Here is a 23,071-nt window from a genome sequence, read left to right on the forward strand (position 1 = left end):
TGAATGATTAAGCTCTCTCAGGATTTAGAATTAGTTATAAAAATACATTTTAAATCCATCCACCCTTTGGTTCTTTTGAGCTTTTGATAACTGCTAATATGCTACTTATAGGCATGGAGTACACACCTTTCAGAGGTAGATCACAGGAATTGTTTTCATCTGTAATGACTTTTACAAGCGATAATACTCAGCGCGAATTGAATAAAATCACTATCACCAAAAAATCCAAGATGAATTTGTTTATCATCTGAATAGCAAAATGGTTATGACATTCTTTGTATGGGATATAGAGAAATTGGGTATAGGCGCATCAAGAGAAGGCATGTAGACTGTTTTCTCATTCGTCGGCCCTTTTCCTTTAAGAAATTACGAAGAAACCGGTATCTAAACCGTTCTTTTCTCAGTGAAATATGCGAATGCCTCATTTATATATTATTACGCCTTTGCTCTTGTCAGAAGCGAACCTTAACACTGGGGAGCCTCACACTAATTGACGGGCTATAGAAAATGTATGGAAAGGAGTAGTTGCGACTAGACATATCTACAGTGCGTGTCAGCGCGACTAGACACATCTACACTACGTGCCAGCCTCCTCTAATGCAAACTCTAACAATAGCCAGAAAGAGGATCACTAAATACAAGGTGTGATTAAAAAAAAAATACGGTGAATAATTTTATAAGAAACAAACTAATAAGCTTGCATAGAATTTGATGTAATCTCTTTCAAAGTACTGTCCGTGATTAGCAATGCACTTATCCCAACGTTGGGTCCATGACTGGAAGCATTTTTGGAAGGGTGTTCAGCTGCTCTGTCTTGGCCCTTTCAATGTCATAAATGGTGTGAAAACGTTTTCCTTTTAGAAATATTTTAATTTTTGGGAAGAGTCAGAAGTCTCATGGTGCCATATCTGGAGAGCACAAGGAATGTGAACAAACAGGAATATTTTTGGGCCAAAAACTCGCGGATCAAAAGCAAGGTGTGGTGCGGCACGTTTTCGTGGTGAAGGAGGAAACCATTTGCCCATTTAATCGGCGGTTAAAATGTTGTTTACAGACCCACAGGAGATGTTTAGTTTTTCGGAAAGCTTTCAGTTAGTCATCCGCCTGTTTGAATAAATCATTTGTGCCATTTTTTGCATGTTTTAATCAGTTTTTGACGTCGAAGGACGTAGGATCGTTGCTTGTTTTCAACCGACTCCTTCCCGGTTTTGAATCGCCCATGCCACTTATAAATAGTCTTCGATGCCACCGCTTCATGGCCATGCACTGATTTTGACATTTCGTCAGCTTTTTTGGAACTTTTTTGCAGTTTAGAACAAAACTTAATGTTGGCGCGCAACACAGTCTTAACACGTCCTCACTCTTCTGCCTCTGAAAACCAACTAACATGTCACAACTCGTTCAAACTCGACACTGACTGTACCCAGTGTTACCAGACCAGCCAGTTGGAAAAGCAGGAGATTCGAAGATAAAAAACAGGAGAAAGCAGTAGACACATACAGTGGTGGCGTTTGAATGTAAATCCGGGGAGGAGGCAATAAAATTTGCCATTATTAAGGGGGCAGTAGTCAAAACAAGCAATCCAGAATTCATTTCCGATGAACTACATTGAGCAAATGAAAGGGAAAAGTCCCGATTTATATTAATATTATTTGATACACACATGTGTGAAGTAAAACATAGGGAAAGAGCAAAGTGGAGTGGGAAAATGTTTTTCATGCACGTAGCGATAACGTAGTTATATGGTACAGTCACACGTGATCGTAGCATAAGACGATTTCTTGCTGACGATCGTGGAGAAATGATCTTAGCCACTCTTCCAACTCAAGTCCCAATCTAAACAACACTTACTTGTAATACGATAACCATAATGCATATAGAAGATGACGTACAGTTGTATTCTTTGGATTCATATTATATACAGTAAAGCTCTATAGCTATATGCTCTACAGAGCTTTGCGTATTATAACAGAAAAATTTCATCTTTTTATGTGAGAAAACATTGAAAATTCAATATTAATAATAATATATTTCTTCAACTTCTCGAAGTAAGGAAAAAGCAGGAGATTGTTCACTTTTCATTTTCTTTCGCAGTAGATCAGTAGAACGTAGAAAAGCAGAAGATCTCCTGCAAAATCAGTAGATCTGGCAACACTGACTGGACCAAAGATTTAGACTACTCGGCTTACTAGTTGAAATGGATACAACATCGATAGATGGCACTGTACAACTACATTCACCGTACTTTTTGATCATGCGTTGTAGAGCATAATGGGTGGTGGCCTCATGGGATTCCTGAGGTAGATGGTTCTCGAAATCGTCATTATAAATCGGAAGCAACATCTGTGTTATTATTATTATTTCAACATCGGGATCTGTTTTATTGTGTACATCGAGTACATCTAATACTAAGTTGTGTCTTAAAGATCACTTCATATGAAGTTCAGTTTTGTGGGGTTATACAGGTAGACTGCCATAATGCTCTCATTACAAGAAGTGTGTCTGTATATGAATTATGTTGTGGTATGATTTCAAATAGCAATGAGCTGTACCTAAATATAGAGAATCTGCATTTGTTCCACGAAGTTGTCTTTTTTATTATTATTATTATTATTATTATTATTATTATTATTATTATTATTATTATTATTATTATTGAATTAAATAATTCACCTTCATCGACATCACGTCTGACTGCTTACTGAAACCTGTTTTTTTTTTTTTTTTTTCACAACAGTTTCTATACATCTAATGTAAAGATCGGTAAAATAAAAATGAAATCGCAGAATATTTTGAAAAATATTGCTAACACTAATGAAATTATTTAACGTTCACTTGCTTTTTAAATACGTTGACCTCTGTATAAACTTGTACGAACTATGGTAGTCCTTTTGTAACGACATTTTGAATATACACATTTGAATCCTGGAGAACTACTTATCTTGACTTTAACCATTCCAAGAGTATTTTTCATCTTTTTTAGTATTTTTTAACGCACGAAACGATATTTAGTACTAAATTGACACTTAAAATGTATAGAAACTTTCAAATTCTTTTAATTCGTCACGTTGAATGGACCGGTCTTTACATTAAAGATCTGAAGAATTGTTGTGGAGGTAGTAGTGAACAGTCGGACGTTATTTCAGTGGTCACAGCATTGACCAAAGCTATTCATTAAAAAATAAAATAAAATTAATGGTGCAAAGGTATGTCTCATGTTAACACTGTAACTGAAGTGTTGTGGACCTTCAGTTCTTAACTGAATGCAATGATGAAAATTCTCTAGAAAATTTTCCACATTTTAAGATCGTCGTTTTTTATTCTGTTTTAAGATTTCATTATATAATACGTTAGTTTCATGGAAAATGAGTACAGATCAATCATGGTTCACTTGTGGATGCTTCTACGTAATGGGCTACGTAGGAAAATTGAAGAAGGGACAAGCGGTTTCGTGTACTGCTGCAAAATTTATTAAAAAGTAGAGTTGCTGTAATGAAACAGAAAGGTTATTTTACAGAAATTCTGTCTGTCTTCCAAAGGGAAACTTATTGTTACTAATATATTTTGATTGGAATTTGTAGGGTTCGACCAGACGCACCGAGACTATCTCCTGACGAAGTGTTACCACCATTAAAGGAAAATCAACAGAGATCATCGTCAAGATCTTCAGACATCAATGGATTGTCAAGGTAAGAGAGAGAAATCGGTATATGCATATTAATAAAGTGGAAGATACTGGTTATAAATGTACTAACGCTAAAGCCATGAGAAAAGGGAGGTAAATGGAACTCAGATTTCTTCAGGCTACCTACCCAGAATTTTGTATTACTTTTATAGTATATAGTTATTGCTGCTGTTTTAATTATGTATAAAAAATAAACCAAATCGTATTACCACCTTCTAAACGATCTCAAAATTACAATGAGTAAAAAGAGATAAGTTAATACAAAAATCCAATAAGTCCAAAATCAAATAACCCAATAACAAAATCCAAGAATCCAATAACAGGATATTGTAACTATCTGTTGTACCTTGTAATGATATCCATGAATATTTATTTATTTATTTATACATATTTCAGATACAGATCAATGTCCATTTTACACTGAAACAATGTAACAAAGTGTATATAAGAAATTATATATATATAGATATATATATATATATGTAGACTTGAGTTTGTTTCTAAAATGATTTTCAGAGTCTTAAATATCAACATCTGATGATAAACTATTATAAAATATAGTATAAGGAGTATAAGGAATGTTGTGTAATTAATAGTCTGGGTGTTACATATGTTAGTAATGTTTGACTGCGGGTAAGGTGAGAAGGTATACGAAATTGAGAACAGAAACCAATAATTCGGAGTTAATTTTCCCATTGATCATTTTATGGAGAAAGAATAGGTCTGCCACCGTAGTTCGAATAATTGGAGTCTTAATATTAAGTTTGTTTAGTAGCTGTGTTTTATTAAGACTACGAACTGAAGGAACTCTTTGTTTGATAATGGCAAGAGGAAAGTTAAGAAAAGAATCAGAACGGGATAATTTTGAAACACAGCCTTATTCCATATCGGTGAGCAATATTCATTTTAGGAGATACGAAAGCTTTGAAGAAATACTGAGTGATTTGAGATTGCGAATTTCTGTAAATCTGCAAAGAATACCTACTTTTCTTATAGTGCTCTTCACGGTGAGAGTGATGTGATCAGCAAATGTAAGTTTCTCATCGAATAGTACTCCGAGGTCTTTATGTGTCGCAACTCTTTCGATAGGATACTTTAGCATTATGTTAGTCATTAGTAGACATCGGATTTTTATGCATTTAAAATTCATGGAATATGCATGCAACTATGCTTTTAAATGTGTCAAATTATGCACTTAATATAAGAAAGCATTTTCATATATGTAGCAAGATTATGACGTAAGTTTGTAGGTGAAATACGTCAAAACTACTTTATCTTTAAGGAATTGTAGAACTTCAGAACTCATTGTTGTGATGCTTACAGTATATAGACTCTAAATTTTTAAAAATACACATATTTTGAGATTAAAATGAACTAAACGATATGAGAACACGATTTGTTGTTTTTCACAGTTGTATTTTAGAGTGTATTTATTTTGCACGAAATAAACGATCCTCACTTTTCTACCTGATTCCACAGAAAGAAAAGAAAAACGTTTTTTGAAAATTTACTGCTCGGAATTAGACTTATATTACAAGATCCTTCTCTGTATTTTCTGGTGTCAGTTCGTGACGTTTGTCCATCAGAAATAGTTTGTATCCAGAAATCTAACATCAACACATGTTACTGGACAATATTTGTAGAAATGAGTTAGTTTAATATCTACCTGTATATATTTTCTGTCAAGCTGGAATCTGACATTTGAAGGTGTTCTCCCATTGCTTCTATTGTTTTATAGTCGGAGATTCTGTCAAGAACAACCATCAATTTCTTTTCCGCAGAACGCCCGAATTCAGCTGGAGCTAACTGGAGCTTGTGCTGAACTTTATCAACTAGAGCTAAGCATTCACTCAACATCATCCCTTGCGTCTAGGTTCTGGATTGATATCAACATAATTTTAAACTGAGTCTTTATTATTATTATCAGGTTTCTCTTAACATCATGGCAATTGAAAGTATATTTGCTCTGTTGAATGACTTTCACATTAGAAAAGTAATATTCTTGTACAACACTTTTCAGTTCGTTAAAATGTTCGTAATAAAACATTGCAGCCTTAAGCCAATTTCCCCAGCGGGTAAGAACGCGTTTAGGGGGAAGAGGGGTTTCTCTGAACGTCATGACAATTGAAAGTGTATTTGGTCTGTTGAATGACTTTCACATCAGAAAAGTAATATTCTTGTACAACAATTTTAAGTTTGTTAAAATGTTCGTAATAAAACATTGCAGCCTTAAGCCAAGTTCCCCAGCGGGTAAGAACGCGTTCAGGGGGAAAGAGGGATGTGAGGAATTGTTTTACAGTACCTTGTATACGGAGGGGTGCTTTCACAAAGAGATTAAAACAAACACAATGTTTAGGAATTGACATCTGAAAACTGCTGTCACTTCGCTGAAACTGATGTCAAAACCACTTCGATTTTTGTATCCACTTTTACTATGTAATTAGGAGCATCTAATACAAGACAAGAAACATTTTGTCCCTACTGCTCGCTCGTAATATACTACTTTAAAAAAAATCAGTGGTGAAATGAATATGGTTGAGTAATGTATCCTATCTACAACGATTTTGGATGGCACATTGCAGATTATTCATTGTTTGACAGTACACATCTGTTGTAATTGTTCGTCTTGGTTCCAAGAATTCCCCAAGAATTACACACTTTTGGTCTTAAAACATGGTTACCATGATTTGGTGAACTGATGATGTTTATTTGAATTTCTTCGCTTTATGAGAACCATAGTGCCGCCATTGGATTGACTGCTGCTTCGAGTCCCCAGTGGTGTACGATATCCGGGTTTCATCCTCTCGTCAGCAGGTTAAAATATCACTTGCAGCTGTCATTCTTTTATCTTTAGAGCAACTGTTAGCTGCACCCTCCCACCTCCCATACAGATTGCGATCACCCAGTTTGTCAGTCACAATTTGGTGCAATGTTTTCGAACACATTTCTGGGATTCCTTTTTCGAGTTCAATCATTATGAGCTGGCGATTGGATCACCCTTTTTCTTAACGTGTTCCACAGATCATTTGTCTGAATACAAGACCTTCCGTTACGCTCATCGTTTTGAACGTCCTTCCCAAACAATTCCTGATGGATGTCAGGTGCGTTCTGTCCTTTGGTGTTCAGAAATTATATGACAGATCTCATTTCACATTTGGTAATATTTCGTATTAGGGAAGTCATTTCACCTTATTACTACTCGCACGTACACAACACCACTCGGACTACTCTACCTCTGCTACAAGCACAGAATACTAGGGTATGCTTCACTTAATCCGTATTGCCAACATCGTATAAAAATTATCGGCTCTTTTTTACATGCGCTTTGTATATTGACTGCAGAGCGATAGTCTGTTTATCGAAGGACTTAAACGCGTATATAATTCAAGATAAACCTAAACATGTTGCACCTTCAGAGTACAAATGCATACTACTGTTAAAAATTCAGTTTCCACACGCTTGCAGTTCTAGGTCTGGAGAAACGTGTATGAATAGCTTTTACGTTGCCACAATTTTGTTTCTGGAACACACATTCAAAAATATGTCCAGTTATTTCATTTACGATGAATATGTTTAGGTACATACGGAATATTCTGGCAGTGCTATTTTGATAAGAGAATCCAGTACACGGGACATATCTTTCTTCCATTTCGAAAAAGTTAATGAAATTACTAAATGTTCATACGCAAATTCTATATAGGACAGTCCAATCCAATTAAATAGCAGTTGATAACGATGAAATTAGTGGCGACGATTTTCCCTCCATATTTGTATTGAAAATTACACAAAGCATTTGTCCATACGGTGTAGGCAACAAAGCTGGTCTTTGTTTCAGTGTATAGTAATAGAAATAAAATCGTGGCGAACTGGCGCCTGCCAGACGACAGATACCTGTAGTCTGAAATCGAGGGTGAATTGGTGCTATATGGAAACAGATAGATTCGCTATTTCGTGGTTCCTGGTTTTTAGAATCTCACCAAATAAAAGAAGTATTCTGGAAAATAACTCTTGTCTTAAAGAGCAGTGGTAGTCTTGGATGAAATGAAATGAGCACCGGAGTGACTTCGATGACCGATGTTCAGAAGGACATACTGTGTATAATAAATCTTAACATGTACTCCAAAAGAAAAATATCGTAGCATTAATCTCACATGATAGGCAGTTTTCTATCATTAGAAGGTATCAAGTTCCAGTAGCATCCCTGGAACTTTATTGTCAACCAAACTTACACGATTGTTACCAACAGGTAATGTATCAGTGGGAAAAATATGCATATTTTTACGTATCATCTTCCTTCTTTCTGCTCCAAAAAATTAACTGTTTGAAGATTTTATATACATATACATCATCAGTTTTACGATCGCTGTTCATAGATTAATATATATATATATATATATATATATCAATTTTACTCTTAAAAATAAGTAATTTGAAAACAAAGTTTTCGTTGTAACAAAAGAAACACTAACCAAAGCTTCAACACACACACTGTATTTTAAACTATAATGTTTTACAGTTTCGGATATCTTAACAGTTTTCATCTTTGTTGTTGCAGGCCAGACGAGAATATTGAAAATGGAGAGTCGAATGGTAAGGAGGAAGGGACTCGACAAGTGGTTGTGACGTCTGGGTATGAGAGAGATGGGGAGGATTCTACTGCCAATGCTAACTCACGGTCAGTGCTTCTTAGTTCCAGAAAGCGAGTAGTGGTTGTGAGTAGCAGTATTCATCCTGAGAATAGTTCAGATAGCGAAGAGGAAAGTGAAGAAGAACCTCGTAAAAGAAGAAAAGTTGACAAGAAGTCTTCGCCAAACAACGATAAAAGTTTATAGGGACGGCTACAATATGGGTAGTGTATATAAATTTTGTAGCAGTGAGCAAAATAAATAGTCCCATTTATCTATAACTAGTGACTACAATGAGGCAAAAATACAAAAATACGGCTTTTCATATTCAGTAAGTTTTATATATAATTGGAGAAAGTGAAATTAAAATGTATATGTATATATATACCATATATTTGGATTTTATTTTTGACTGAATATTACTAGTGACGAAAAAGAGTGGTAGTTTTGTTATTGGCTGAGTGAAAGAGTGGTTGTATTGCAAGAGACAATTGAGTAACGGTTACAAGAAATTAAAAAAAAATACATGTATATAATAAATGTGTACTAAATAAGAGAGCTGGCTTTCTCTTACGTTGTACAAATTGAAAGTGCGCGAAAAATTTGTAAGAACAAAAATAATTATGTAAAAAAGTTACCAAGAAAAACACAAAAAAAGTGTGCTATTGTGTATGAAAACAAGAAGAAAAACTCTGCTTTGAAAAAAAAAAAAAAAACACCTGATTTTTGTGCCTTGTTTTTATAGGACTTCTAAATGAGTAAAGTAATGGTGATGTCAACTGCGTGTCAAAGCAGATTGGGTGTTAACATGTGGTTTTGATTTATTATTTCTTTTTGTGTGTTTAACATATCTCGTCTTCTTTGCTTTTGTCTTAAATAAAAATAAAATCTGGCAAAGCAAACACTTATTATTACTAATCACTGTTATGGTTTCGGTAATTTATCGTGCGGTGTGTAATGAAGTCCGTGATATCTGGGTGAATGATGATCTGAAACTGTAACACAGATTAGTAATAATAAGTATTTGCTTTGGTCAGAGTTTCTTTTCATTTAAGTTATACGTATTATGTGTACGAATATATGTGTGTGTGTTTGTGTATATGTAAGTGTACTATGGTGAAACGACATCCCTCTATTATTTTTCGTTTTGTACTTTAAATCTCGAATTATGTCGTTTCCCTTTTTCTTTGGTTTTTAAATTGCTTTCTCAAAATAGTGTACGCATAATGGAGTGTGAAATAGTCATTTTCTTGTGGTCAGATATGAACATTCGTTTATACTTTTTTTTTTTTTTCCAACCATTAAAAGGAAGTTATCTTATATATAACTTGTGCATATGAATATTCGAGAAAAATATCTACGAAATAAACTTGTAAATAGAATATTATTAATACTATGTTTTTTTGCTGCATCGCAGTGAATTGTAACGAAGCATAAAAAATGTGTTCCAATAGGAATTTGCCCAAAGCAGAGCTGTACTTATTTTTTTCTTTGTTCTTGTTATGGCTGAAAAAGTAAGTTTGTATATATTTAAAAAGGAAAAAGAATGCAAAAAGTTGACGTTTTTGCTACAGATCGAAGTAATCTGTAAATTTGTGAAATGTCATTTGTATATGTAACTGTGATTGCTATCCATGATGATTATATATTATAAATATGTACATGTGTTAAGGGACCGGTTGTAAACTCTTTGTACACTTAATTTTAGTTTTAGATGTAAATTTTCCAGACAAATTCCTTTGTGTGCCATATACGTATAATATACATACATATACAACCGTATATATATTTTTTTAAAAAAAAGAAGAAAGCCGGTCTTGAATATTTGCCTTCGTATATCCATATAATTACATGTTAATTTAGGACAGTTAAAAAGACAAGAGGTAGAAAATCGTTATTTTCTTTTCATTACCATTTCTGTGCAATTGTATTTTATCAGTGAAGTGAGTCATTGTAAGAAGCTAGTCTGCCGTATGGAGATACATTAGTCACAGAATGCAATAGTTTAGCTTCTTTAGATGTGTTTTATTTCAATGCCACTAAAAATAAGCCTCCACAGAGGTCTCGTTTTTCCACCGTATGTATTTTATTGAATGTTCTCTTGCATAATAGGTTAAATACAGGTGTCCTTCAAATGAAACAGATTCCTCCTTCAGTTTATGCATATCACTTTCTAGTTGGAAGTGACCCAATGTGCTGTGAAATATCTTCTCTTTGGTTCGAGATACAGGAGTTGTAAAGGAAAAATCGGAACTACAAAGGAAATTTTCCCGTATCTTCCTTTTACACATCATTATATATAAATATGTGTGTGTGTGTGTGTTGTGTAAAGTTTTATTCCATTTTTCGTTTCCTCTTCGTACGATTCAATGTATCAGTACGATAAACAACTCGCATAATAGCACCACGATCTCGCACAGTAGGAAAATATTAACATTGTCGGAAGCCCGGTAGTTTCATTTGAAGGAACCATATACTCCGGTTTTTTTTTCTTATCAGCTAAGTAATATACCGGTATAGCTGTTAAGTTCCTCAATGTAAAAATGTTATGAACATGAGTGAATGTGCAGTGTTTTGTACATTATTAAGAATGTTATTGTTGTAGCTAATGATAGTAGAAAAACATCACTGTATTTTTTAAGTCAAACTGGTGATTTCATTGTGTGTACAGCTATGAACAAAACCATTTTCATCTGTTGTTGGATAGTTTTCTAGTGCCATTTCTTTTGCTTTCATTGTCACATGAAAGTAGACTGGAAGTAAACGTACACACTAGAAATAAATTGAATAGATGAACAAACAGGTACTTGAAATTGCAGTGTACATTGCTGTATACATTTGATATTCATATCAGTTCTTTACTTTTGTTTCCTTGAAAATAAAACTGTACATATTTTTTTTTTTTTTTTTGAAAAGAAATAGATGTTTTGTAACAAGTTGAACTTTTGTCTTCGTAAATGTTAAAGTAAAACCTATTCTGTTGATTTTTAAGTTGGCATTGAAAAAGATCAATGCTTTATAATTGAACATTGATGGTGTTTTCTGTTTCTTTCCTTCGTATGAACTGGCCCATAACGAAATCGCTGAGGTGCTACTGCCAAGTTCGTAACAATGACCTTATCTCAATATATATCATCATTGCTTGATATTCATTTGGCAATAACAGTTATATATACTCAAGATACCTACCGACATGGGAAACATAGAATTGCTATTAACACTTGGAATTAACTCAGGATATCTACCGACATGGGAAACAAAGAATTGCTATTAAAACTTGGAATTAACTCAGGATATCTACCGACATGGGAAACATAGAATTGCTATTAACACTTGGAATTAACTCAGGATATCTACCGACATGGGAAACATAGAATTGCTATTAAAACCTTGGAATTAACTCAGGATATCGACCGACATGGCAAACAGAATTGCTGTTAAAACTTGGAATTAACCAGAATGTCTGCATTTTGTAAAGGTAGGTTCAGACATGGTTATAAAAACTAATTGTTCTGAATGAAATTTATTTTTGAAAAGTTAATCCTACATATTGATTCTTTTAATTTCTATACGTCCCGTATTTTATGAGATTGTACCTTGTTACGAGGTTGTGTCTGGTTTCCCGATAAAATTCTTGAAAACACAGAATTGTCTCGTGTTTAGTACACTCATTTTTAAATTTGCACATGTGACTGCCAAGAAATCAATAGCTCTCATCATAAAAATGTCTAACAAATTGGCTTGACTTTACTGTTACATTGCGAGAATAGTCCCACTAGCGGACGCGATAATAACGAAGCATAGCTTACTTAACATGGAACTGATCTGGTATGACACTGTTTATTTATTATTTAATGTGTCTTCAAAATACCAAAGAGAAACTATATTCTTACAGCAAAGCTAAGGACTGAGTACCCTTTTATGAAACATGTATTTGTTATGGAAAAGTGTTCCGTATTCAAACCGAAAGCATCCTTTCTTTCGTCAAAAATGTATGAACCCTACACATAGAGGTTGTTTCCGATCTATAATGATGGTTTTCACAAGCATAACCGAGCGGGAAGTGAATGACCACCAACCATATGGATACATTGGATGTTAGTTTATCCGTGACAAATGTGATGAACATTTGTGATGATGAATGCATGAATTAGTGATGGGAATTCTGATTCCTTTCTGATATTCGATTCCTTTGAATTCGTTGAGTTCAAGGAATCATAAAAAGTAACGACTACTTTCGTTACTTTGATTACAAGGACTCATGTGTCCCACTGAATCCCTGTACTTAGTTGCCTTTTGGGTTTCTTTCCCTCAATTCTGATTACTCGTACTCAAACACGTTTTCAAAAGCTTGCTCCCCGCTTTTGCCAGTGTGTGTATTCAGTTAGTTTGGCTTCGTAGTAGTTCGTATATCTTCGACAGCATACTATTCATAAAGCAATCAAGTAGAATTCTGCTTCGGGTGAGTGAAAGAAAGAAAAGGAAAGAATATTTTTAAGCAACTGACTTTAAAAGAAAATAGCACCTCCCGCTCCATCCTCTTTAGAGGAAGTGACTCCAGCGAGCAGTGCAAAATAGTTGTTTTCATTCTTCCTTCCTTAATGAACACCCGATGGAGAACTGCCAGAACTTTGATAGTACTATTGTGAATAACTGCGGGGCGGCTAAATAAAACAAAGAATGAAGGGCTGTGTTTCACTGTATTATAATATATTTTTAAATTTTTTTTTTTTTGGTTATTTACATGAATTTGAAGTGAATTAACATAATATCCTTGCAAAGTAAGAAATTATCGGAAAAATAGAATGAAATTTGAGATAAAAACTGTAGAACGCAAAACTTTCTGGCCTCCAATACCGGGGAATTCCTCCCCCGGAAAAATTGAAATATCCCGTGACTAAATAGAAATTGGGTTCTGCCCTCCCTAAATAAATTAATTCGCATACTAACTACAAGTGACAAATTCAACAAGGTTCAAAAATTTAAGGTACCGGCACTTTCTGCGCAAGAATTGTAAGAGTGGCCCCGCATAGCATAGTCGCTAACTGTATCTCGCCTTTGGTGCGAACGGTTTCGGGTTCTATTCCAGGTGGGGACACTCGGTCGAAAAAGTGAAATCTTTCTGAGGCCAGCCATTCTGATCGGATTTTCCTGGGTTTTCCTCATTCACACCAGACAAATGCGGGGATGGTGCCTAACATATAGGTTCTAGGCCGCTTCCTTCCTTTCTCTTCCCTCGGTTAGCCGAGGACGTCATCCTCATGACGGTCTAACTTGGCCATCAATGCTGAAAGCCCAGAAACCTAATTCCTAATCCTATAATCCTAAGGATGAAATAGAATCTTTGCGAACCGGTAATACGTCGAATCTGATGACATTTTAACATTTTTTTTCTTTTCTTTGTTAGTTTGCCAAGAATAAAAGCAAATACTGCAATGTGAATAACCATGATCATAGATAATGGTGTTATGCACCAGAAAAGATGCATAAAAGCAACTATTAGCATTGATATCTAGACATTTGCAACCACAAATTATGATTTAAAAAATCTGTGACGAAAGCGACTAGAACAATGAATTCAACGCCATTAAATGATAAATTGTGTTGTCTTTGCGGTGTTTTTAAATATTACATCTACTGAATTCTAATAATTGTATTCCAAAACTATTTTGCTTATTACAAATGTAATAAAAGTATTATTTAACAGTTAGAACACAGCCGTATAAGGATTCAAATTGAATTGGAGCTGCTCAAAATAGCAACAGATGGAGACATTTTGTTTCTGCGGCTATAAACTATCTGGTTCCTTAAGCCATAGCCGAAGAGAGGGCTAGCGTGTAGTTATCCCCCTACTAAATACAGCTTATATTTATGTTACTAAAGCTGATCAAACGATTGGCATAAAAATAATTTTAAATTTTTTGTGAGGGAGATACTAACTGCACGCAGGTGATTGCAGTCTTCCAAAGTCTCCCAAATTCTGTTTTTCTGTGCAAATACAGTGAGCAAAATAAGTATTCGTCCGGCCAGAACTGAAATGTTTGTACGCATATAATTTACATTCAACTCAATAGTAAAAGGAAGAGCGAAATCCAGATATTTCATTACAGTACATTTATATATACCAAACATAGAAATGAAGTTATTTCATATTCAAAGCATACGAAAAAGTACAAATAAAATGAACTAAACATATTTCACGCCAAAAAAGTATTCGTCTACTAAGAAATACTATTCATCTGCAATAGCTTGGGTTGTTGTGCCCCAACTTTTAATACTTTGTGGGTTCTCCTTTTCGCCGCATGTCCTCCTGCAACCTCCTTGGCATTGACCTAACTAGATTTTCTGTTGTTACGCTGGTAATTTTCCTCCATTTTGTCAACAGTGCGTTTTAAAGATCAGTCTTATTTGAAATATTGTGTTTTCGTATGTTTGTTTCCAGAGAGTGCCGTAGATGCTCAATTAGACTTATGTCCGGTGATTTTGGAAGGGTTTCCATCCACTTCGAGGTATTGTATAAGAACCACAGCTTGGTATTCAGCGCAGTGTGTTTCGGGTAGTTATGTTGGATGAATATGTAATCACCTGCTAAGCCCATTTGCCCAACGCTCGTGAGAAGATGTGTCTTCAGGATGTTGATGTATGCTGTGTGATCCATTATTCTGACAATGAAACAATTTTCCAACCCTGTATGCACTCATGCACCCCACACAAGTACTGAGCCGCCCCTATACTTCACTGTAGCTGTAAAATTATTTTCCTCAAGTTCACAATTCTTCTTCCTTTATACCAGAACTCGTCCATCTGATTGAAACAAATGAAATGTGCCTTCATCAGTGAAAAAAAAAAAAAAAATCTAGAAGTCGAATATCTCGTTCCTGTGTGACATTGTATACTACTGGCCCTTCTTTCTGTTGTTTTTTCTGATATATGGATTTCTGTGCCCTGTTTGGGCTCCATATCCAGCTTCATGGAGGACGTTTCTCACGGTTTGGACTGACACTTTCTTTGGAGACTCTTGTTCGAGCTCCGCAGCTATGAGTGGTGCACTCACTTCGAATTCTCCTTAACTTTACGTGCGATGAGACGTCTATCTTCCTGCGTTAGTTGTGATGGACGCTCAGATCTCGACAGGTTCTTGTATGTTTTTGTCTTTTTAAACTTATATATGAAGCCTTTAATGGTGGTAATAGGCCGACCAATCATAGGGGTCTAACACTGGTCTCACTAAACGATTTACTCTTACCAAACAGTCGTATCATCCTTCGTCTTTCCTTTTCACTTGTTTCTTTTGATTTCCGGCCCATTTCGTCTTCACCTGGTTGCTTTCTGTTTGTTGTTGACTCCAATAGCAGCACACATACACTCTTTGACTACAGTTCACCAATTGGCACAAGCCTTTTCAACTATAATACCCAAGGACACGCGTTACGAAGAATGTGTTGCTTTAGGTATAGATACAAGACGAATACTTTTTTGGCAATAAATGTGACGTCTCTCTTCTTTATTGTAACCTGTAGAAAACGAAAGACAAAGTTTCACTTGTTTCTTCCTTTATTTTATGCTGGGAAATATAGACAAACCTATGAGCATATTATTATGCGATAGTTTTTCTTTCCTTTAATATATGAGACGATTTATATTGTCTGCGCTTTGAGACTAATACTTTTTTTTGCTCACTGTATGTAAGAAAGACTGCCAGTGTAAATAGTTGTAAATACATTTAAAAACAATTTGTATATAACTAGAGAATAGATATAACCACACTTTTTTATTACTTCGTTGTTTGTCCCCATTATATGGGCAAAGCCGTGGATTCTCAAACCGCTGGATGTTAAAAGTTACCGTACCGTTAGAGAAAGGGGAGGAGGAAAACAATTTAGCTTCGTTTTCCTGTTTACGAAGCGTGCATAAGGGAGAAGAGGAGAGAGCACTCAACAAGGAGGAGAATCAAGCAAAGAAAGTGTTTTTCTCTTAACGCATGCGCACTATAAGCTCCATATGCTTCCAACGTGTCTTTTTGTCTACCGTTTCGTGTGAGTATTCGTTACTAAATCTTGTCAATCTCTCCAATGCAGATGTGAATTGATTCCAGGAATCATATGTCTAACTTTACATCCGAATCCAAATGAATATTTTGAGTCCTTGGACTCGCAAGATTCCGAAATGAATCCGAGTTCTTTGAGTTGTTTTCAGTATTCGTTCCTTTGAGTACTCAAGAAGAGTCGTTACTTTGTAACGACTCCGCAAGTGACGACCCATCACTAGCGTGTATTGTGATGAACGTATTATTCGGAAGGACACGCTTGCTCAGGAGACAATCAACCTACCTCCGGAAGAAAGAATCCTATCTAACTTGTGTACTATTAGTTATAATGATCAGGATAAGCCGGCATCGGAGCTTCGAATAACAAAGTATAAGGGAACAAAACATTTTCTGTAAGTGACAGTGACTGTAGTTCCAAGTTTCTTAACTCTTTGCGCCATCGCTGTTTCGCTTTTACTCCATCATATCCTAGTGGTCATCACAAAGTGTCCCCTTGCACACGTTTACTTAATAAAAGAGAAAACTCGCTAGTAATAATTAAAAAAATAATAAACAAATTGTATCCACAATACGTATGTACGGATACTTATAAATTTAATGGAAACACCTAGAAAAGTGCTACTTACAAGATTAATATGACGTTGAACCACCTTTCGTCCTCAGAACAGCTGTGGAATGGAGTCATAGAAGTCGTAAATGGTAGAAAGTGGAATACTACACCATTCCTTGTGTAGTGCATCACTCAGTTCCATTAGTTGGATTTGAGTTTAGCGACACTATATGAGATCTGGACCCACAGTTTAAAGTGGAATGCGAACCACATGACTTCTCGCCAAGAAGTCACTCAGTTCGTAAGAGAGGATGAAGGCGAAAATCTGCTCTGGATTCGTGTCTCCAAAATGGACCACGGATGTTCAATTTTCTTCAGGTCCGAAGATTGGGCTGGCCAAGGAAGGTTTTCAATTTCACGTCGAGGTTGTGGTCTCGTGTAGCGTATTCACTATCTCGCTCATCTTTGGTGTGAGCGGTCCCGGGTTTGATTCCCGGTGGCGACACACAGTCTAAAAAGTGTAAAACCATTTTCAGGCCAGCCATCCTGAGTGAAGTTTTCGTGGGTTTTCCTCATTCGCACTAGGTACATGCCGGGATGGTAACTAACATACGGGTTCCAGGCCGCTTCCTTCCATTTTTGGGGGGTAGTGTGATCGCTAAGGGACGTTATTCCTCATATGTGACGGACTAATATGGCCATAGATGCCGAAAGTAAAAAAATCTAATTCCTAAATCATCCATCTCGCTGTTCAAACCACGCCGCAAAGCTCGAACCGTATGAATGAGCACATTGTGGTCTCTTGGAGTATGGCGGCATTGCGCAGAAACAACTGGACTATAGGGTACGCATGGTCCCCTCAAAATGGGAACAACGGCCAGTGACACGACTGGTAGGCATCAGCAAAGGAACCATTTCAAAGTAAGATAATGTGGGCCACAGTTATCACAGAGCCGTCGCCATGTTTCACGGTTGGGCATCACTCATTTCCAGACATCAGCGGTTCATGTATGTTCGCGGCATCATTAGCGTCGTGCTAAAGTATTATCAGCACTTTAGTCCGTGCAACCATATTCCATATTTCCATGTAATGAAAGTCCCGGCAGACTATAATTTTCGACATATGCTCTCTTTGGAAATGAGAAAGGTCACCCATTTTACACATACCACTGTCTGTTCAGTTCGCTGCACACTACCGTGCCACTAGTCCTCGCTTAGAACGGGGTTTGCTATAACACTACCATCAACAGCCGGACGCTGCATTCGCCGCCTGACCGTTGTCAACTATATATCTAACATGTTTCCATTATTCTGATAACCAGGGATGGACTGGCCCAGCCTGCTACCCTGCAGATACAGGTTGGGCCTACCCCAACACAGGTGGACCCTTTTAAACCCCAGACAGAAGACCAGCTTGAAAGATATTCCTGATTACTATAGTGATCGCAACGAGTCGTGAAGTTTGACCTAGATCTACCAGTTTCAGCATCCAATAGAACGCGAGGGTGTGTCCCGCTTCTCAACCTTCAGCCATGAAACTTTGCTATTGGCCTCTTTCATGTTATATGGAGAACATCTCTGGAGGGTACAGTGTTGTCGGATTGCTGCTAGTTTTGCTTCGTTATTGTCGTCTTTGTTTTATACTTTTGCTATTATTACTGTTCCTATTTAATTCTAATAATTGTTAACGTTCGTGTAAAAGTTCTTTAAGCGCTATTTTCTTACTGCTTGTTCGCCATGTCTTCTACGTTTGGCAATATTGTTGGTGTACTTCCGTTGTTTTACATTTTCCCAAGGTGCATTCAGAGGGCAGCTTTACGAATTATTCCGATCCATCACACGTGAAGCAAAATAGTTCTATGATTGGTGTAGAGCCCAGGTCTCATGAGTTATCATGGTCACTATAGTATCCCATTGGCTTCTAACTGCATTAAAAAGAAGTTAAATTTTGAAAACAGAACATATTTTTCTTCACGTTTATCGGCATGAAAAGGTTCAATGACGATAGGGCCCTTGAACATTGCTGAGTTTTGCACTATAATAGCTGTTATTAACGAGCCTGTTGGCAAATAAAGAAAATAATAATAAAGAAACGTAGTTAGACATAATTTTTAAACCATCGCTCACTCTTGTCCCATTCAGAAGCCGATAATGTTTTAAATAAACATTTCTTTGTAATGGCGGAGCACATTTCCACTCCATTGTCCTTAGACCAAGATTTAGAAGAAATCATTTTGTATTTAATTAGTTTACTTTTTTTTCATAAGGATAATAGCACTATTTGTAAGATTAATATCTCCTTTTCTGGTTGATTCGCTCGGGACATATCGTGTCAGAAATTATAACGATGCTATTCGACCACAAAAGATGTATACTGTCTTCAAGGCGGTGCTGAAGCGGACTGAAGATCACACTATCCTTTACGACTATCAGTTCACATCATCGTAGACGGATTCAATTTCGCTGTTTATTTGTTTTCTACATAATCAATGCCGTTCTCCAGTCTTCGCAGATTTTGTTCGGTATTCCCGGACTGTAGCTCGATATGATGACTTCCGACGAGAAAGATTTCAAACACCGCCCGAACGTATTTTTGATGATCAAACACAGTATGACTCGGGAGACTGCTTAATGCAAGCATTCATGAAGTGCTCCTATTGTGATAAACAACTCTGTTTTCCGCACTTTATACGGTACTCTGTCGTAATGTTTATCCTTGTAATCTTTTGCTCAGAGCTACCAACAACCCATTTTTTGAACTCTGTGACTGAACATACGCATGATTTTAAAGTGCACTGCAATTGTCGATGGCAGATATTGTGCGCATATTTGTATTGCACATGTAACCCTCTTTCATGCAAACGAAAACTTTGTTCCAATTGCAATCGCAACTTGCGCTAATTTCCTTGTCAGTAAGATTTATTGTAACTTCTAAAGCACAACACTTATGCTGACGAATCAATGTAACAATCATGTAATTTTTAACGCCCCTTTAATTATTTAAACGTAATCATAAAAAGAAATGTGAAAACTATGTTCCGGACTTGAGGCTTTTTTTTTTTTTTTTTTTTTTTGCATTTCGACATTCTGGACTTTTTTTTTTTTAATACGTATTAAGCGTTTTAAAAGTTTGGAGTTCTGTCCTAGACTTAATAGAATCTACTACTCATACGCAAGAGAAACAGCGAAAACGAGCTGATTATCATAGCAACCCATGACTACGTGAGGAAACCGATGGAACCTTACAACGTGCTGCTTCCTGACCTCCTTGAATGGCAGTGTTGCCACAGTCCTAGCTCTGGAATGGGCTGAAAAATAGTACCAAATTGAAAGAAAAAGGACTGAATTCATTATTTTATATTAATGTAATACATGGCTTTATAACACGAAATTAAAAGAAGTAAAGTTCTAGAACATTCCCCCTCCTCTTCCAAGAGTCCAAATCAAGAAAGTGCTCTTTTTAAAAATCACTTTTTAAAAACATCCAAATAGGGGACCCCGAACAACAATGGAAGTAGATGAAACTTTTCTAGCATGTAGGAAGTATAACAGAGGCTGCAATAAAAAAAAAAAAAAATCACTTTCGGTATGTATTGTAAGGAAACCAAATAGTGTCTCTATTTCAAAGTGACCAATAAACCGAAACGGTATTATGGCCATATATGAAATATATATAAAACGAGGAGCAAATCAATCATGTCAGAGTCCGTGTGTAAACAGTACGTTAAAATATTAAAACATAAATTGTTGCACTTTTTTCTAGCTTATTTCACGACAGGAGGAGATAATAGACTGTAAGAAGTTTAACATTTGTAAAAAATGTAAAACCGGTCCAGGGTTCTAGAACCTTCCCTCAAAGACAATCACAAGAAAGAAATGTAGGAAAAGTCTTACTGACACTTTTGAAGATATGACAAGTATTTATTAAATGGTGCTGAATTGAGTAGAATTGTACCGTTTTCATAAAAGGGGCTGAAAATGCCAACGTGGTACCAACGGGCCGATGAGTGACAAAAAGGGCTGAATTTGACACAATTGTACCAAGTGTGGCAACACTGTTCAATGGTGATTTCAACGTTGATAGGTTATTTCGGCGTACGGGCAGTGATGCCAATTTAGCATATTTTTGGCTAAATTTAGCCTATTTGGAGAGGCTACGAAATCTACGTAATAAATCTACGAAATGCTTATAGCCTTAAATATAACTTATTTTATGAAACTCTTTTGCATTTTTGGCTTTATTAGCCGTTGAATTAATTCCAAAAATACTTTTTCTTTGAAAATAAACTGTAATTTTTAAAACTTATCCTATTTGCCATTATCTAGGATCGTATTAATTGCTTTCTCTAGACAGGATGTTTTACACAACAAACACTTGTTTTTCATTCTTCTTCTGTCTCTATACAGACAGATTTATAACTACTTAACAATATTTATCGACTCAGAAAGAATGTCAACGTCGCTGTCAACTATGTCTTACCGAAAGAAGTACTCCTGAAAATTGGGACAATGGCAATCTACACAAACACAACGAATCCACAATCCAACGATGGTGCATCCAATTCCAGCGCCTAGGCTAGCTGCGACATCATCGATGATGACTTATTTCAATTCAACTGATAATATGGCTGTTGACTTTCACAAATCAGATGAGCTGTTGATAGTGGCGGATTTAGAAAGTAAAAACTGGGGGGGGGGGGGCAGTCAGACTATGATAGATATATATATAAACTTTCAAAAATATATAACTAATAGCTTAAATTATTTTGTCACTGAAAAAACTGGGCAGCCTAGGTCCCCGGCCCTGGCCTAGATCCGCCACTGGCTGTTGATGGATTTTATTGTAATTTAAAGTTATGTATGCTACTTGTTAGTCTTCAGCGAATATAATTCAAAGTTTCAAATTTTACTAAAACCTACTTATAATCCTACACATAAAAAGGGGTTTAAAATCTACAATATGGATTATAGATTAGCAGTTCAAAATATAGGTGTTTTTAGCTTAAAAAAGCTTGTTTCTGAAGGTCATCTAGTCTATTTACTTCAGAGGTTGTTGGCAGCACTATGTACTAGTACAGGTGCTAGAGGCGAGACAGTCAACAAAACCGATAACCATAATCAGCGTTGCCAGACATATGGTCCTGACCGTACAAATACGGTAATTGGATCTCGTACTGTGTACGACCCGACTCCTTGACTGTACGCATTATGTACTGCCTTACTGAAATTTTGGTACAATACAGGGGCGGATCCAGGGGGGGAGATCGGGGCGATCGCCCCCCCCCCAGAAGAGGAAATTTTCTTATTTTTTATATATAAATAAAACCCATCCCAAAGTTTGGAGCCCTTAAAAGTACCAGTATGACAACCCACCGCCCCCCCAGAAGTCGGTTCTGGATCCGCCCCTGGTACAATACAAGGGCGCCCATGTTGTGGTTTCCAAGGGGGGTAAGTATAAGCGACGTTTCAAAAATAGTTTCAAATTTTGCTTAAACTAATGTAAAAATTCTATTGGATTTTCGATATTCTGAAGTACAATTTCCTTGAGAGGACGAGCGATTGACTCCCACCCCCAGAACAGGAAACTTTCTTATTTTATATATATGAATAAAACCCATCCCAGAGCTTGGAGCTCTTAAAAGTATCTCTGAGTCAGAGGCGGATCCAAGGGGGAGGGGCGATCGGCCCCCCAGAAGAGGAAACTTTCTTATTTTATATATATAAATAAAACCCATCCCAAAGTTTGGAGTCCTTAAAAGTAGCAGTATGACAAACCACCGCCCCCCAGAAGTCGGTCCTGAATCCGCCCCTGTTCTGAGTAGCAATATTACAACTCACCGACCCTCCGAGAAGTCCGTCCTGGATCCGTCCCTGACTAAAGTTTTGATGATTGACAAGTTTGTGTTGTTTTTTTTAATGCTATTTTGTTATGCTGCAAACAAACAATATAATATTTAAAGTAACTGTCATAACGCCCTCTTACTTTTAGTATTTTATCTGGCATAATTTCAAAATAGTACAGTAAACAGGCCTATATACTGAAAAAAAAAGTGCTTAAAAGTTAAAGCGATTCTAAAAGAAATTTAAATGTACGGTCTTCCAGAAAATAAAACGATCAATTCTTATCTTGCGTACGGTTTTTGCGTTTTGTGAATCTGGAAACA

The 23,071-nt window shown here is 36.2% G+C and overlaps 1 protein-coding gene across 1 annotated transcript in view; it reads left to right on the forward strand.

The window, feature by feature from the left end:
• Positions 1-9,877, forward strand: part of LOC145664749 (RNA demethylase ALKBH5-like) — a 32,486-nt gene extending 22,609 nt beyond the window's left edge. The window contains exons 6-7 of the mRNA XM_081731644.1: positions 3,582-3,689; positions 8,241-9,877. Of these exons, the coding sequence (XP_081587770.1) occupies positions 3,582-3,689; positions 8,241-8,517 (385 nt within the window). The 3' untranslated portion in view covers positions 8,518-9,877. The remainder of the gene's footprint in view (positions 1-3,581; positions 3,690-8,240) is intronic.
• The last annotated feature ends 13,194 nt before the right edge of the window (positions 9,878-23,071 follow it).

The sequence above is a fragment of the Thermobia domestica genome, chromosome 11 (assembly GCF_964235325.1).
Source record: "Thermobia domestica chromosome 11, izTheDome1.hap1.1, whole genome shotgun sequence".
NCBI lineage: Eukaryota > Metazoa > Arthropoda > Insecta > Zygentoma > Lepismatidae > Thermobia > Thermobia domestica.